We start from the raw sequence: 17837 nt of genomic DNA, 5'->3' as shown, positions 1-17837 counted from the left end.
GTAACTGTTATTGGCATTATTGTTCCATGGTTTACATCACTCTGATTTACTTGTTACTAACAGATAAAAGAGCTACCAAATCTTAAGTGTTGGGACAATAAAATATCTTTGCATTGTTAGGTGCTTACTAACATAGCCAACCTCTGTTTTATTGTTCCAAAGTGATATATGCTATGAATATTCTTATTTGTCTCCTTGATTCCAATGAACAACTAATATGTTGGGTTAGGAATATACAGATCTGAGTATTTGGATGTTAAAGTTAAGATTGGAAAAGAAAGCTTTCCTCTTTAGGAAACAAACATCTAAGAGGATGAGTGGGATGTCTCACTAGTCCTCCCTTCTTTTTCCTAGTACTCCTCTTCAGGAAACAGTTGGAAAAACATTTAATTGATGTCGTACTCTTTTTCAATATAGACAGCGTAGGCATTTTGTAGAGTTGAACAGAAAATCCTAGCATAGCTTAAGAAAACTATCACTAATTCTGACACATTGATACTTAACCATCTCCAACTTGTTAAAAAGCAATGTATTCACAAACTTAGTTCAGATCCCTGTACCTGACTCAGAGACTATGTGGTTTTGGGTGCAATCCACAGTGGAAGTAAACTTAAAGCCATAGCCAGCACAATAGAACTCAAGTCCTGTCTGCACTGTGAACACTTTGATTCCTTTAGAAAACATACAACCTAACAGCAAAACACAAATAGGAGCAACATACAGGATGTAAGCAACAGAGTCTGATTGGTGCACTCTGCTAATTCAGTGCTGGATGAATTTTTAATACAAGAATATGCACTGGAGTCTCTTAACTGCAATGTTATGTTGGGTTTTTAAACGATTTGTCGTATTTGGTTCCTGTGCATTAAGTGCTCTTTGAGGACTTCCTTTTTCTTAATAGTAGGTTGTGAAGATGCTTGGTTGAAGGTTTCATATAATTTATCAGGTTATAAAGTGTTCTTTGTGATAGTAACACAGTAACATTAACTAGTTATTGAATTAATTCCAAATTAATTCCAAAATTAAAAATAGACCTTGTTTTCTTTTGTTTTTAGGTGAACAGCTATATACCAGGAATTGGTTATCAGATTTTTGGAAACGTCATATCTTTAATCTTGGGTTTAATGCCATTTGTCTTTCGACTTTCCCAAGCTAAAGATTTGGAACAACTAGCTACACATTCTGCCACTGAACTTTGTATAACTGCGTTTGGATCAAATGGAGACATTCTGGTCCTCTCAATGGTTATTATAAGTTTTGTGGTCCGTGTGTCTCTAGTGTGGATTTTCTTTTTTCTGCTATGTGTAGCAGAGAGGACATATAAACAGGTATGAACGTCAAACCAAGAGGCTTCATCGAAAGCAAAACAAGGTTTAATGTTTGCATTTTTTTGACTTTGTGGATATTTTAAACTTGTTTTCTTCAGCGCACTATGATTCATAGATCAATGATGACAAATACTTCAGTGGGCTTACAGTTCAGGAGATGACTCAGTTGCAATGGACTGAAGTCTCTGTACAGTCTCTGTAGCTAAACCTTTTTTCCTGGAGAGCATTTCTGGGGGAAAACTTTTTAATCTTTTATTTCAGATTTCTGGCTCAGTGCGTTAACCCAGCTCTTGGTCATGTCCCAGTTTGTCTCAGTTTTCCCCAAGGAGAAGGAGTTTCAATAAAAGAACTCTATAAATTTCCAGTTTGCTCTACCAGTGTGTTTCATTCAAAACCTTCCGTTTAATTCAAAACAGTTCAGTCCAGACGCTAGCCAAGAGCCCTGCCTGCTTTGCTGGTAGATCAGTTCCATGGCTGGAGACCGTGAGGGCTGCTATCTGAAGTAATACACCTGTTAATTTATTGCTTGTTATTGCGATTTAAACTTTTAAGAGAGTATCATATCCCTTACTAGCTGCAGAGTATAGATACTCACTGGTCTGGAAAAGAAAAATTTTTATACTTTCTTTTCTCAAATTATAGCCACAACATGTGATTTAATACAGTAGAATAGAATTAACCTGCTTTTAATAATCATTTTTGTTGGAAGGAACTTGTGTTACAGGCACTCTCTAATGCAAGTGATTGGTAGGTTTGATTTTCTCCCAAATGTTAAGAGCATAGCAGATCTCTTGTCTGAAATTTGAAGAAAGGAACTCAAAGTGTAGCTAAATTTTGTTTATCATTAGAATATGAAGACTTTTAAAACTTTTTAGTGTATTTCCTCTTTTTATTAACACGTACATTTATTTTTAGTAACAGTACACTTATTTCTGCACTATATTAACATTTTAATTCCCACTGATACAGTTTACATTACTTTGACATATTAAGTGAAGCCTTTTCTCCATTTTCTTTTTAGTGCCCTTGAAAATCAATTAACAGTTAAAGTAATTTTTTTCCCCTTCTCTGCAGAGGCTACTTTTTGCCAAACTTTTTGGTCATCTAACATCTGCCAGAAGGGCAAGAAAATCAGAGGTTCCCCACTTCCGCTTGAAGAAAGTACAGAATATAAAAATGTGGCTTTCTCTCAGGTCCTATCTAAAGGTAAAATAATGTATATTTTTTTGCTACCACTTTAATATAATATGCGGTTGATGGAAGGTTGGTATTCTAGTGTGAATTTTTCCTCCTGTGCACTTGCCCCTATTGGTGTACATGTGCCCTATGCACTTCATTTTAGTGACTCTGGGACAGCAGTGTCTGCAGGCAGCCAGACTGTGAGAAAGTAAATGTCTAGTTTTTACCTTGGAGTAAAGTATGAGTGTGTTCAGAGTTGGAATCTCAAGCAATACCTTATTGTAAGAGCCCCACCAGTTAGTGTCTTTAACACGGAAGGAATTTATGAAGCAAGACAGTTTATGTGCATATTTGTGCTGTGAGTGTATACGTGCCAGGTGAAGCTAGAAAATATGCCCAGATATTATCTGTAAGACATTCTGATCCCTCTATTGTATGTTCAGCTCATATTTGAGTAATCTCCTTATATCTCTCTATCTCATCTCTATATGATCTTTTCAAGCCAGAGCATTTTGATGATTCTTTGTGAAAGGATCCATATTTTCTAACTCAGGGTTGTTTTTCTGTCGTGTTTCCCCCCCTGCCCCCCACAAGTTTTTTTTTCCATTTTTCTCACTGCATTAGGTAATTAATGCAATTAATTCTTTAATTAAAAAAAAAGAGGAAAAAGCCCAGTGGGTAGAAACATTTCATTGTACCAGTAAGCAAGAAAAAATGGTTGAAAACAGTGAGGTTGCACCTTTCAAGACAAGTGTGTTTGTTCCCCAGTTTTCCTTCTTGTTTTGGGGGAGAGAATTATATTATTGCACCTACCACCGTGGGACAGCAACAATTTTTGTGTGTCAAAAAGAGGCACGTAATGGAAAATGCCAACCATGTGAAATAGTATCTTGATATCCTTGTTGCAATCTGGTGTCCAAAAATCTTTTGTTAGGACTGGTTTGATACTTGGGGTTAAAGCCCAGGCCGTATCGAATCTGTTATGTCAGGGAATGCTGCCTTAAATGAGAGTTACTTCACATCATGAAGGAGCTGACTGAACAAGTGGTGAATATTTTCTTTTCTCATAGTTATCTTTAAATGCTTGCATCTGCAATAAGATCACATGCCTTTAAGGATATTCAAATGTAGTGATATTATTGGGATCTAATATGGTGTTTGGAACTTAGATTGCCAAATTGTGAGCCATGATGAAACATAGGTTCAAGCTGTGAATCTAACTGGATATGCTAAATATCAAGGCTGATTGGGTAGGTTTTCACTCACATATATGCATATCCTTTATTTTCAGCGTCGAGGTCCTCAACGCTCAGTTGATGTAATAGTTTCATCTGCCTTCCTACTGACTATCTCAGTTGTGTTTATCTGTTGTGCACAGGTGAGGAAATCTTACTTGTATAGAAGCAGCCATGACTTTAAATAGTTTTAAAAATAATTTTGAATGCCTTTTGCATGGTGATTTCTATTAAGTTAAAAGACCACAGTGAAAAATCAGGAACAGCTGTTACAGCGTTTCAGAAGATTAAGCTCCATTTTGTATTGTTATTTTTATCTACTTTAGAATATTATTCTGTAAGAACTAAAGAAACTTATTGATAGCATAATTCCTAACATGATATTATTATTTTTTTTAAATCTGTGTCCTCTTTCATTTTCCATCATGGATTTTGAAACACAGGGTGGTTGTTCCCCCCCCACCCCCCCAAAGATTTTGCATCAAAACAAGCTTTTGCAAAGACAGTTGAGGTTGACCTTGGTAGATGATTTTTTGTGAGAAACAAGATTGTTGGCTATATTAGTCTGCCCTCTAGTGGAATATCTTTTAGTAAGCAAATCTATGTTTAAAGATGATTTTTACTGCTTAAGATTTTTCCTTGAGCTTCTGTTTCAGAATACAGGGAAGCTTCTGAATGGCTTCTCATTGTATTTTTTTCCCACTTTCTTCCGTAGTTAACACTAATGTGTTTTCCTGGTAGCTAACTGTAAATATTTTAATAAGAATATAGTTTAACAGCTACTCTGCTTGGATTCAATTTTCTGTATAATTCAGTACATTTGAGGGTGTATTTTGTTTTTTATCCCATATAGTATCTTTGCAAGTTTGAACACCAGTTTAAAATTCTCTTAAAGTGTATATTTTTTTTCCTATTGCCTTAAGGATATGAAAAAAAGATGAGTCTAAATTCTGATTGAGCCTTTCAGAGCATATCTTTTCTCAAATCTCATATCTTTGACACAGTGTTGAATTTAAATTACGATTCAAAAATCTTTTATGCCTAAAACCAATCCATATACTTATTACTGGGAAATTTTTCTTGGAGTTGATGAGATATGTAATTATTTTCTTATGTTGTAATGTAATTGTTACTTTGAACTACACTTTGATTTTTTTTGCTCTTTTGTTTTCAGCTGCTTCACATGCATGAGATCTTCCTTGATTGTCACTACAATTGGGAACTCGTAATTTGGTGCATTTCACTAACTCTTTTTCTCTTAAGATTTGTTACTCTTGGATCTGAAACCAGTAAAAAGTACAGCAATACCTCAATATTACTTACCGAGCAGGTGAGAATTTGTATAGACCTATATTTTTATATCTAAAGAAGTAACTCATTTGGTAGGACTCAGGCATGCATTTTAGATGTATTAAAATAGTCTGGATTAGGGAGTTAACTATGGTGTAGTGAAACGACACTTTACAACCTGAAGTTCAATTTCTGTGAAAAGTGTGTGACTTTTTTAAAAAGTTGTATGGACCATTGAGATGGCCATATCCCAATTTCTCTGTAAGTGAGTGGGCTTAGAGATATCAGTATATGTCATCTGATATCATTAAAGATCTAACAGAACGCAAACATAAAAAGTAGCTTTTAAACAGGAAAAAGAAACCCGAACTCTCAAAGTGTTGGATGAAAGAGTAAAAGATTTGAAAACAAACTTACCCTCTACAAAGTGGGTCACTGTTTCCAGTCCAATAATTTTGACGGCTATGTTGTGTGGATTACATATAGTCTCCTCTAGACTCCTTGGAAACTTTTTCATTCGGTCATTCATCAAGCTTGGCTTTGAGTCTACGTACTTTTCTTCTCAGGAATGTTCTAGTCGGCGTTTGTACCGCAAACTTCCCTGTCTGCTCTGCCTGGCACTGCTGATAGTTTTCCAAGCTAAGCATGTTCGGTTAGTGTTAGGTAAGAAGCAATCTCATTCTGCTCAGAGAGGTTTCACACTGGTGCAAAACACAGCATTCAGGACAAGGTAAATAGGCAGTTCAAGAAATCTTCACAGGTTTCCTGCAAGACGTGTTCAAGTTGGAGAATAAAATCTTCCAAATTGAGTCTCCCAAAGTCAGGATGATAAGCTTATGACAGATGGTATAAATGACTGCTTACATATTTTGCTCAATGAGAATTCATTCTGTCTTTACTAAAGATGATGGGGCTAGACACTGAGAAGACAGACTGCCTATTTACCTTGTCCTGAATGCTGTGTTTTGCACCAGTGTGAAACCTCTCAGAGTTCCTGAGCCCAGAGAGCTTTACATTGTTCTGTTGATCCTCAGGGTATGAATAGCCTAATGTCCTAGTGAAGTTTATGTCCTCTGTTTCTGGAATGAAAATGGAGGGAAATGTTCGGGATAAGGATTGGGAAAAAATGCAGAGAGCAAGGCAAAGAGAGACAGACAGAGAATGTCAAACCTTTGTTTTGCTTTCATAGGTTTCTATACTATGCTCTTCATGAGAGTCAGTGTTTGAGCATTTTAAGCCAGATGGACATTGAAACAAGCACTCTATGTCCCCAGAAGCAAAAAAAAAAAAAAAAAAAAAAAATCAGAAAGTGCTATGTCATCAGACACTTAGCGTTGTATTGAATCCAGCTTATCCTGTGATAAGTCATTTCCCTCAAAAACGCCTGAGAGCTTTATGAAATGAAAACCCAAATAGAATTCACAATTGTTTCTCAGAAAATAAAAAGGATATACATCACCCTGGGTAGAACTCATTTTGGACCAGTTTCACGTACTAGCTGGATACCACAGCATATTTACAGTGTTCTTGAGACAGACTCATGAAAGTCTGACATTTTGGCCTTTCATGAGAAGTCAAGCCCAAACAATTGACTGACACTCACTTGATCTAAAAATGCGCATCTGAACTGGTGTCCTTGAAAATCGCACACTAGTGTTATTAGGCTTACTGAGAAGAAAATGAAGCTTTAAAACAAACAAACAAAAAACTACAACAAAAAAACCAAAAGGACAAACAAGCCTCAACCCTGACATTCAATTTAAATGTTTCATGGATAAGATGAAATTGCAAATTCTACTTTCCGTCAGCAAAGTTCCAGGCACTTCTGTGTGCTTTATATTCAACCTATGAATTTCATGGTTAGGAGTCACGATGGGAAACTAAAAGATCAACCATTTTACATCAAGGGTTTTTTTGACAGTATGCTGTTTGCCTGTAATTTTTCAAGTCCTTCTGAAAGTGTTTTTAATCGGTCTCGTAAACTAAGTGCCTCAGTGGCTCCTTGTTGAGTAAAATACAATGTATGGTCCGATCAAAGTCATTGTCTTACTAGTTTCAAGTCTCAGAATAGGTATGGTAGATGGCTGTGCATATACACATTCAAACTCCTGTCCTGATTCAAAGTTTGTTATTGAATGTTGATTTTTTTTCATGAATTAATGAAATCATAGTAACTGTTAAAAGAGATTTGAACCTTCCTAGGGTTTATTACCTACCATTTTTTCAGAGTTGCTAAACAGAGCCTTTATTCTTAGTTTATTCCTATTTATAAACACTTGAATTTTTGAAATCAGTAATTTTGTGTTTGAAGACTGGAATCTCTTTGCCTCTAAAAGCATAGTTTACTTTAAAATGAAATTGATAGTTCAGGAGCTTAATATGCCTTGGAATATATTAGGCATAGTTTTTGATTTTTAGCTTGTATAAGAAACTTACAGTGACCTTTTTAGGGAGATCTGATAATATTCAGTTATTTTGTTTAGATGTCTGTGGCCCTTACAACAAGGTGGTTAAATATATCTTAGCATCCTATGGCATCACTTCCTTTCTGCAACTTTGCTTCTGTAGCTTGGTAGGAGTCTCTGCCATCTGAAGGACTACTTCAGCATATTGCTAAATTGTTCATTTTTTATTTTGGTGAAGGTCGTCATCCTAAAATAAAAAGTTCATGGCTTTTGAAGATATTTTTCCTTTGATTTGCTCTTGTTATGCAATAAAAAAGAAAAACTAACCTTTGCCTCATCTGGGATATCAAAGACAGGCCATTTGAGAATGAAAGCTGATGTTTCAAAATTGCTAGAAGGCCAGAAGAGAGCTAATTTGTACTCTTAACTTTCTCAGAAACAATGACCTAAAAAAGTCTGGATCACAGAAGTGTTGAAATGATCAATATAGTGTTCTTCTACAGCAATGAAGAGCTTAATAATTTTTCAAATATTTCAAGGCACTGGAAAGATTGATTTTCTGCACTCAAGGTGCTCATAAAGTACTCAATTATACGAAAATCTTTTAAAAGAAATTACAGTTTAGCAGAATTGTGTTTTAGCATTTCAATTTATTCAATAACTTTTGGGGATGTTAAGCCTTGTAAGGTCTGCATACTAGTTTAAAAACCTTCTGGGAATGAATTGACAAACCTCAGGCAACTATTGAAGGAGGAAAAAGAAATTATGCAAACCTTACATATGTGGTGTTTTTTCTTGCCTGTTTTGTAGATTACACTAAACTTCAAAGTTGTTGCTATAATAGTGTCAAATGTATTTTGTTATATCATAAAACATTGTATTTTCCTATGGTACTGAGCCGGTATTTGTTCTTAAATATTAAAAACGAAGCAAAAATTTGCTTGCTTGCAGAAATGTCATTGCTGTTCTATCATATGGCTGCTGAGTAATCACTTCATTTTATTATTAAATATTTCCAAATGAATTCCTTTAAATTCTGAATAAGTGGTGATACTCATATTTTATTTAAATCAGATAAACTTGTACTTGAAAATGGAGAAAAAGCCTAATAAGAAGGAGGAACTGACACTAGTGAACAATGTTTTAAAACTTGCTACTAAGTTATTGAAGGTAAGAATTAAAATAGTATTACCATAATATATATAACTAAGAAGCAGAATCGATTGTTCAATGAGTCACTTGTGTTACTTCTGCAGGCAGTACAGTATGCTTTGGTTTAAACCTGCTCGGTAACTCTTTCACAGCGATGCTACTTGTTTATACACTACAGTCTGTTATGTTGCTGCTGTTGTGGATTATGAATTATTATATATAATAAGTTCTATTTTTTAAGAGTATATGAGCAGTGTGCGAGGAGGTACTTCGGGATGGACAGGATGATGAACCCTTGGGAAATAAATGATGCAATTTTGTTGTCTGTTCTGAGTGTCAATGTCTGTTCCTAGTAATAAGCTGCTGGAGGATTTGTATTCTTCCACAAAAATGATTCCTTTTAAAAACTGTCAGCGGTTAGCGTTTCAAATTAAAACTAGATTATACTTGATGTCGTCTTTACTTACTGTCATAGAATAATCCTTTTGGAAGACAGAGAAATTGTTACATAGGTCCATGTATAAGTGAATGAAAGATACGGATTTCATTTAATGTAATTCAAATATTTAAGTCGGCTGTGCCCTTGAACTATTCGGCAATTTTTTTTTTTGCATGGAATTTTGCTGATTAGTAGAAAAGTTTTTTGCTTATGCAGTATTATCCTGTTTGCTAGCTAACTACATTTGGTGGGTAGAAGATATTTCTTTATGGTGAGAGAACATGAATTTTTTTATTATTTCCCATTTCTAGACTTCTGCAGAAGAAAAATCGTCTTACTTTCACTCATCTGGAGCTAGGGCATGGACATGCTTAGGACTTTTTTAAACTTGTTGTTATTATTATTATTAACAAAGCAGTGGTTGAGGTTCTCAGGAACACACATTTGATCCTAAATTGCCTCAGCTGAGTTCTTCTGTTCTTTCAAACTCACAGATCTGTCACAATTTGGGAAGCAAGTTGTTTTGTTCTTTCAGTTGTCTGGAAGCTTAATTCTTGCTTCAGAAATGTCTCATTCTCCTTCAGACTAAACATTTCCCTAATCCAAAACTTACTTAAGGGTCACGTGAATGCCAAATTAGAGCGATAAATTTAACACTTGAAAAACTTCTTTTATTTTAGGTTTGGCTTTTATGAACAAATAAAATCAATTAGATCTAGTATTCCGTATGTGTGTTTACACTAAAATTAACAGTATATAACTTGTAATTGACTAAAGTGGGCTTTCAAAGAGGAAGCCAGTCCTGACACTACAAAAAACAAATTCATGACTTGCCTCCCCACCTCTCTTGGCATGATGTTTCAGTGCTTAATCACTTCTGCTGTTGTGTAAACTATTTTTAAATTAAATTTGTCTAGGTTCAGCTTTCAGTATTTGGATCTTGTTATCCATTCTGCTGTTATGGTAAAGTTTTTAAGGAGATGCTGCTGATTTGTTATTCTTGGATTCAGAAGTAAGGTAACGACAGTATTTTGATTTGTCCTTCAGGGAATCAACTTCTTCATTTAGTCCGAGATAGAGTGGTCACGTAGAACAGTTCCCTGGGAATGACCGGCAAATGTAAAAGTATTTTCCTCCCTCTCAGATAAATTTCCGTCAATCCACACACCCCTCCCACCATGTTTGAGTACAGCACAACTGATACTGATTCCATGTGCAGAGATCCCCAGCAGTAAAGGGAATGGCTGGATTATCATACAGTAAACCTGAACCATATCTTTCAATGCCTCTATACCTTTCCTCTGCAGTCAGGAAAATTCAAGCCTATTAAGAGAAACAGTTAGGGGTTTTTGCATATAGTGGTGCTTTAAGACCTTGCTGCCTCACTCTACCACACACTGAATTCTGGTCACTTACCCCACTGATTCCTGTGCGCCAAGGAGCATTTCTTAAAATGAAGCTCAAACTCTGTTTAATCTAGCCAGCTAGTAGCTGAGACGATGCAGTAGTTCTTCTAGTCAGCGGAGTAGTTCTCCCCACCAGCACACCTTTAACGCTGTGTGTGGTCCCCTCATCTCAAAAAAGCGCTCAGCACTTTCCATGAGAGCACTGACAGAGTCAGCAAGGACTCAAAGCGGACAAAGCAACAACTTAAGTTAGGAGTTATGGCACAGCGATATGGAAAGCCTGGTGAAGTTGGTTATTGACTGTATCTCTTGGTATAAGAATAAGGGACCGCAGAGCTCTTAGGACCTGGTTTTGAAAGAAATGAAAGGAAGTATTCTGTGTGCATCAGGTAGCAGACTTGAGCAACTGTTGGTCAAAGGACGCTGGATGCAGAAAGGTTATCTGGATTCAAGGAGAGACTGGACAAGTAGACTAGACAAAGCACAACAGATTCAGGGTATCTCATAAGTTCAAATGTTTGTGTGCTGTGAGAACATAGGTAGGATGAGAAGTAGCTACTGTTGGTGGCAGGATGCTGATCAACCCTTGATCTGATTCACTTCAGTCTTTTTCATGCTTTTCTCAGTGTTTACAAAAAAAAGTTCCTGTTTTACTCTTTCCAGAAATGTATCAACTGACATGGCCTTTCCAACAGGGGGCTTGGCCTTTATGGCACAAATCCCAGACCCAGGCCACCACTTAATTACTGTGAGAACGTGCCCAAAAGTGAGATGGGATTTCCAAGCCACCTAGTATGAGCTTTAAATGAGTTCTTGGTAGTTAGTGATCAACGCAATTACGTATTTCATGCCCAGTAGTTAAATGGAGTTGTTTTTTGTTGTGTTTTTTTTTTTTAATTATTTTTTTTTATTTGGTTGTGGATGTTTTTGATCCTTAAGCTTTTACTGAAGACTTTATTATGTTAAATATTCTTACTATTTTCTTACTCCCAAAATTGGTAAGATGAATCCAAAATCTAAAAACTTTCTCCTTACAGAACTTCTGTGCTGTTCTTCTCGGAATCATGTCTTTTATATCTTTTGTATTTGCAGCAGAGTTTTGTACCACATTACATCTAAATGAAAAGGTTGTTCATTCTTATTTCACCTCTTTTGAAAGAAGGGTCAGAGCTCTGAAATTCGACTTCCTTAAAAAAGGGTTTATAAGGCCTTGTTCAAGGCCCAGGATGTAATGTAGGAGAGGGATGAAGATGAATTTAAAGCTAGAAAATATAAATGACCAAAGCAGTGATAGTTGTCATACTTTATATGATCCACTCTTATATTTTAAAACTCTTTTTTTTATTTCTTTATTTAACATATTTCTAGGCCAGAAGAGTTTTTGGGTGACTTTATTTGCACATTGATAATTGAAAATTGGTGAAATAGTTTCTTTGTTCAAGTTTTGTTGCAGATTAATTTTGGCTAATTTTTTGATCCTTCCAATAAAACAAAAAAGTAAAATATTGGCAGTTAAATGGTTATTAGTATTTTTTTCCTTTCTCTTCCTTTTCTGGCTATGTTCATCAGTAATTATTCTCAAAATTAATAGAAAAGGAGGGGAATTGCATTAGGAAAGACATTTCTGTTATTTTTTCATAGTAGTGAGGTAGCCTTCTGTCACTGTAGAAAATCTATTGTTTTTTGTGGTTCCACTGCCTGTCAGCTCTTTTAACACTGAAGGTGATTTCTGGAAAATCACAAGGAATTCTAAAATGATGGCACTGTGGTTCGAGGAAAACTAGCTCTCTATTTTCCTGGCTCCATGAGCAAATTGGTAGATGCTCTAGATGGGTAGCCTCCAATTTTTTAAAGTGTTATTTAGACACCATCAATCAACAATCAGTTAATGTGATGGGTATTTTCTTGTACATTGTTTTTTATATGCAGAAGAATAGGAGAATGTTTTACTCCACTGTGACTTGAAGACTTCCTAAAGTATCTAATATCGCTGAATACATATGTGAACAAAAACCCCTTTTGTGTAATTTTTGCTTTTTAACAATGTGATTGTTTTGCATTACTAGGAACTGGACAGTCCCTTTAGGTTATATGGACTTACAATGAATCCACTGCTTTATAATATCACCCAAGTTGTCATCCTGTCAGCTGTTTCTGGTGTTATCAGTGACTTGCTTGGATTTAATCTAAAGGTAACTACTTGATAAGCATCCTTTTTTTCACCGTGATGTTCAGAATGTTATGATAGATGGATCATACATTGTATCCTAATGAATTCTTAACAGTATTAGTTAGAAGATTTATGTTTGAAAATGGTTATGAAATTTAAGCTATATCGGAAGAATGTGTTTGTCAAAGCAGCCCTTTTAACTTTTTTTTTGCATTTTTGTGGCTTTCTAACTTCATTTAGGACACAGTTATCAAGAATTCTTAGACATAAATACAGAGACATTCGCGCACACCTAAGTACAAGACCTTGTTTAACTTTTCTTCATCTGATTTCTCTCTTGAATTCCTCACTGTTGACTTTGTAGCTCTTTAAGGGATGCAGAAAGATGCAAGCTATCCTTGTCTTGCACTGCAGTAAAGCATTACAGTAGATACAGTATACCGTGACCAGTTTTACAGTGTCATTCCGTCATGGCTGATGGACTGTCTTGTTAGGTCCTACTCTCTGGCCCCCTCTGAACTACAAACTCTGGAAACCATTTCAAGATTCAGGTTATGAGGCATGTTAGTTTCCACAGGCTTGTAGCACAAAGCCCTTAATTGGCCATTGAGTTTGCTTACATCTACTAATTTTTTTCCTTTTAGAAGTAGATGAATGTAAAATTTATTTTGTGTATCATAGAATATGCAGCAAATGCAATAAGAAAGAGAATCTGGTGGTATTGCAGTTCTGGTAAACAGAACACTGAGATGAGAAATAATGTTGATTTACTGCTCTGACTTTTCCAGCTCTGGAAGATCAAATCTTGACAATATATAAAGAAGATGAGATAACACAGTATTATGGGAAAGCTCATTGATTGACAAAACTGCCTCAAAGCAGCCACTGAATCTGTATTTCAGATGCTACAACCTCTTCAAGGATGTCATTTGGAAAACTGAAGTGTTTACATCTGACTGTCTTGTGCAATCTTTATATTTATTTCATCTTCTCACTGTTTTATGTTCATTTTAGTTGACATTTATATTTTATTTGTTTAGTTTTGGAAAGGGTCAGATTTGGGAAGGGTCAAAAACTGTGTGTCTGAGAACTTGAAATCCTGGAAATTTATTACACTAAATTGCTATATCTGTTGTTAAAGCTGAAGCCAATGCTGAACATTTTTTGTTACAGTAACGCTATATGGAAGTCATTTGATTTTTGACAGTGTGGTAAAATTACTTAGAATATTTCATTTGCACCAATCATTTATGAGGACAACATAACATCAATAGATGTTTGGTTGCAATAGAAGAGAGAGACATATACGAAACAAAACAAAGTACTGACAATACAGTATGACAGGTAGCAGAAATATTTTATATTACTATTAGAAGCAAGTGGGAATTTTTAATATTTTGAGTAATTCCAGGATCTAAACTCATATAGGCTGCAGTTTAAATATCCTGGGATATTAATAAGGTATTATGTAACAAGTCAACAAGTGCTCTTTGATAACACTTTTATTAGAGCAATAATTGTAAATGGTTACCATGCTGTATGATATTTTGATAAAATTAAATATTGTATTTATTTGAAATACTGGGCTGTTCTGCGCAGCTCTGACTGTGCATGCTCAATATGTGCACTTTTTATTGTTACTTTTAATGAGAAACTTTATATATATACACATATAAATGTATATTAATTGGAATATATTATGGTGAACTATGGAGCAGTATATATTATATGTTGAAGCTGAATATTTAAACAAGCGAAAGATTTACTGGTGAAAGGAATGCTATGAATGATTGAGCATAAGATAGATAGGTGCTCTCCTCTTGTACACTATAGTATATGCCATTCATACCACATTGAAGTTTAAGAACAGTTGAACACAGAAAACAAATTCCTCTGGTGAGCAGCAGCGCTCATGAAGCCTGGTATTCAGCAGATTTGTGTCTTCAAGTAACCTCCTTTCCTCCCCAGCAGGGGTCATTCCCTAGCGCTTCACCGGCTGGGGTTTCCCAGCCTTGGGTTTCCCACCTCTCCCTCTGCCTTCTGTCCTTGCCTCCCACGTGGACCACTCATTGACTCGTGGTTCTTCAGTGTGACAAAAATAGATGTTCACCCATGTAGAATTCAGTTACTTGGAACAAACTTTCCATCTACAAATTATTTTGGGAGGTTTAATATCACCAGGCACAAGTATTCTTACATTTTTTTTCTGAAATAGTGGCTTCATATTGAAAAATGACAAGTAATGAGGTGACAAGAGTCTGGACGTTGCACTATGTTTGCTAATCTTCAGAATCTTGAAAGATTTGAAGTATCTTAAACTTATGTGGTATAAAAATATTTTTATATATAAAGCAACACAAACAAGCATTTTGTATTTTATTTGCCTCTGTACTAATGTTTAATAATGACCAAAGTGCATTCTGGTTTTTGAAAGAATGTATTACTGGAGCTTTAAGAACATACTATATTTAGTTTCTCATGTGAAAACTTCAGCTGCATCTGATCTGTTTCTTCTTTCTCTGTTGTTTGATGTTGGGATTGTTTTTAAAAATTAAGTACATTTTATACACGGTTTTTTCCAAATTATGGTACAGACCTACACAGAACTTAATTTTGCACAAAATATATTTTAAGGAAAAAAAAAAAAGTACAACAGGAGTTCTATGGGTGATAAAAGATAAGGCTATTGCTTTTTAGAGCCTGTCACTATTACAAAACCATTCTTTACTCTAGAATGGAATTATTTTTAAAAATGGTGAATATACGGCTTTTATTACCTTTAAAAAAAAGGGAGGGAGGGGAAAACATTGCGGTTTTGGTTGAAGGTGAAATTAGTTTAACCATGTATACCTCAGCAACTAGCACTGTGCTGGATTGTTGCACTAACAAATGGTGGCTTGGGGGGAGTTAAAGATTTGTGAAATGATATTAAAAAACCTTTATTTGCTACCATTAGGTATATTCATTATGTTAAAAATGGGAGAGGTTTATTCTCCATCTCTCAATATGGAAAATCCAGTATGAGAATAGAGGCAAGTAGAAATATGGCAGATCTTGCGTGTTAACTGTTATTTTTTGCCACATGTTTTGTAACTGAAAGTGTGATCAGGCTTGGAATAAAGCTTTCTATGGTTGATGGTAAAAAAGAAAAAAAACCCAACGTGGTGAGCTATGTCTTTTAGTAATATCCAGCGTATTTCTGAGTCTGCCTGTTTTGATTTAAATCCATATATTCTATTTAAATTAAAGCATATTTGGGAGAGAAATCCTGCACATGGAATACAAATGATGGTTGCTAAAATTGCACTTTATTGCAAGAACACAAACTTTCAGACACTTTTAGTTATGCAAAGTAGCTTAATTTTATTAGGACTGCTGGACATGCAGCTTCCAATTAACTGTTTCTATTTGAAAAATATTGAACCAGAATTCAGTGCTATTTCACCAGGATTTCCTGGCTTCATTTCAATCACCATTTTGACTGTTTCGTTACGTCACAAGATATACTTCCATGTAAAAATTAAAATACAAGCAAACTAAAGTACTTATTGAAATCAAAGTGAAATGTTTCAATAACATGTTATGGAATATTTGGACAGAATTAATGTGTGATAACTTATGTATTTTACCTATTTGTTTACTGATTAGTGAAATATTTTCTAACAGAAAAGTGTTCTATTGACAGCTCTCAAACATCCATATTCATTAGCTTAATTTTGGCTTTTCCGAAGCTTCGTCTGTGGACTTCAAACATGTTCTGCCAGCGGTATGCCCATGGCCACTGATTACGGGGCAGTAATGACGTTCATTAGCTGCTGTCCAGCACGCTTGTGTTCATTTGCTCACTTTCTAAACTTACTCCACGTGGAGGCTAGTTACAATTTGAATTTCTTTTGATGGTCGTGAAAGACACTACATACATTGAGAAATTCACCTCTTCTGAGAGCCATTCTTTTGAACATCCATCTCTGGGTGACGCCTCAGTGTGCCGGAATTCTCAGATATTTCCAGGGAACGTTATGCATAGTGCAAGTCTCCTGAGTCCAGACCCCATCTGTGTCTTAGTACCTTACAGAATAGTTATGGAGCCGAAGATGACAGGATCTGACCGATGCATTGTTGCTTACTGGCTTGCTTTAGATCGTGTCCCATTTTTATCAGTCCTGACCTTCTTAAAACCATCCCATCCAACAGAAAATCCTAAGATCCTAATGGAATCCAAGCAGCTGTCAGTGTTCAGGCACAAATTCAACATGTGCTGAATATATTCTCTGTCTTACTCCAGTTGTTATGGTTGGGAAATCCTGCTACCTCCTAAAGAGAGAGTTGTATTTCTACAGCTTGGAGCATGGAGCTAAATTTACATGTATTCCCCTGAGAGCCACATTTGGAATCCGAATGGGTGCAAGACCTTTCAGGAGACCACAGAAGTGAGTTTTAAGAGGTTTTATCTGTGTGCTGCTGCTTAATATACAATTGCAAACCTATTTGTAAACCTACTGTCTCTGGTAGGCTCCGGTGAGCCATCCAGTGTGTAGGTTGCGTGTATTGCAAAAAGAAACAAATAATTTTACAGCCCTTTTCCTGCCAAGTTACAGTGTTACTTCAGCCTGGTATATGCTAGAATAGAACAGCATAAGTTAAAACACAACGCAGACGAAATGCAGAAAGATACTCCAGTAGTTTGATGAGTCCTTCATGTTATCTTCTATGGATGGGACCTTTAAAACGCTTTAGTAGGTATCAAATTTAGTAGCTTCCAAAAGCTTCTCCAGTTTGCGAGCACATTTCACTCCAGGTGATGCTTAAGAATATTAACGGTTCCAATTTCAAAGATCCATCTTGGGCATCCAGCCGTTTACAGTACAGAGACTTATTTCTCTGTTTTCTACAGATGGTGATAGTGGGCTGCTGCTGTCTTTGCTGAATATGTCAAACCCAAAGGCATCCAACTTGTCTGTTGGAGGGAAAAGGAGGAAAAAGGCTGTTGGTACTGCTGCTATACCCACTGCTGCCTCCTTAGGCAGACTTCTGTTACCGGTTTCTCAGTAGTGCGTTTGCTGCAATGTAGGAAAGAGAGAACTTTGGAGGAGAAGGAATGCATGATTCTTTTTTCTTAGTCCATCGAGCAATCTCATTTTTATTACATAGCTGCACAAAATATATCTGCATTGGTACAGGAGATGGGGAAGCAAACCTTTTAGTCATAAATAGTAGCCAACAAACTGTAAGG

The 17837-nt window shown here is 35.8% G+C and overlaps 1 protein-coding gene across 3 annotated transcripts in view; it reads left to right on the top strand.

Annotated features, from left to right (window-relative positions):
• PHTF2 (putative homeodomain transcription factor 2) overlaps positions 1–16044 on the top strand; it is a 70693-nt gene extending 54649 nt beyond the window's left edge. For 2 of the 3 annotated variants that reach the window (XM_087767944.1, XM_087767945.1), the window contains exons 12-18: positions 1056–1328; positions 2403–2534; positions 3799–3885; positions 4917–5072; positions 8512–8607; positions 12501–12626; positions 13393–16043. In XM_087767944.1, coding sequence (XP_087624070.1) covers positions 1056–1328; positions 2403–2534; positions 3799–3885; positions 4917–5072; positions 8512–8607; positions 12501–12626; positions 13393–13413 — 891 coding nt within the window. In that variant the 3' untranslated portion in view covers positions 13414–16043. Of the gene's footprint in view, positions 1–1055; positions 1329–2402; positions 2535–3798; positions 3886–4916; positions 5073–8511; positions 8608–12500; positions 12627–13392 lie in introns of all 3 variants that reach the window. The other variant, XM_087767946.1, reaches the window with a different exon arrangement.
• Positions 16045–17837: the final 1793 nt, after the last annotated feature.

This window comes from Nipponia nippon, unplaced genomic scaffold (assembly GCF_047370975.1).
Source record: "Nipponia nippon isolate SJK-2023a ecotype South Korea unplaced genomic scaffold, ASM4737097v1 scaffold_3, whole genome shotgun sequence".
Lineage (NCBI taxonomy): Eukaryota > Metazoa > Chordata > Aves > Pelecaniformes > Threskiornithidae > Nipponia > Nipponia nippon.
The sequence above is the reverse complement of the archived record's forward strand: the minus strand, read 5'-3'. Positions and strand labels throughout refer to the sequence as shown.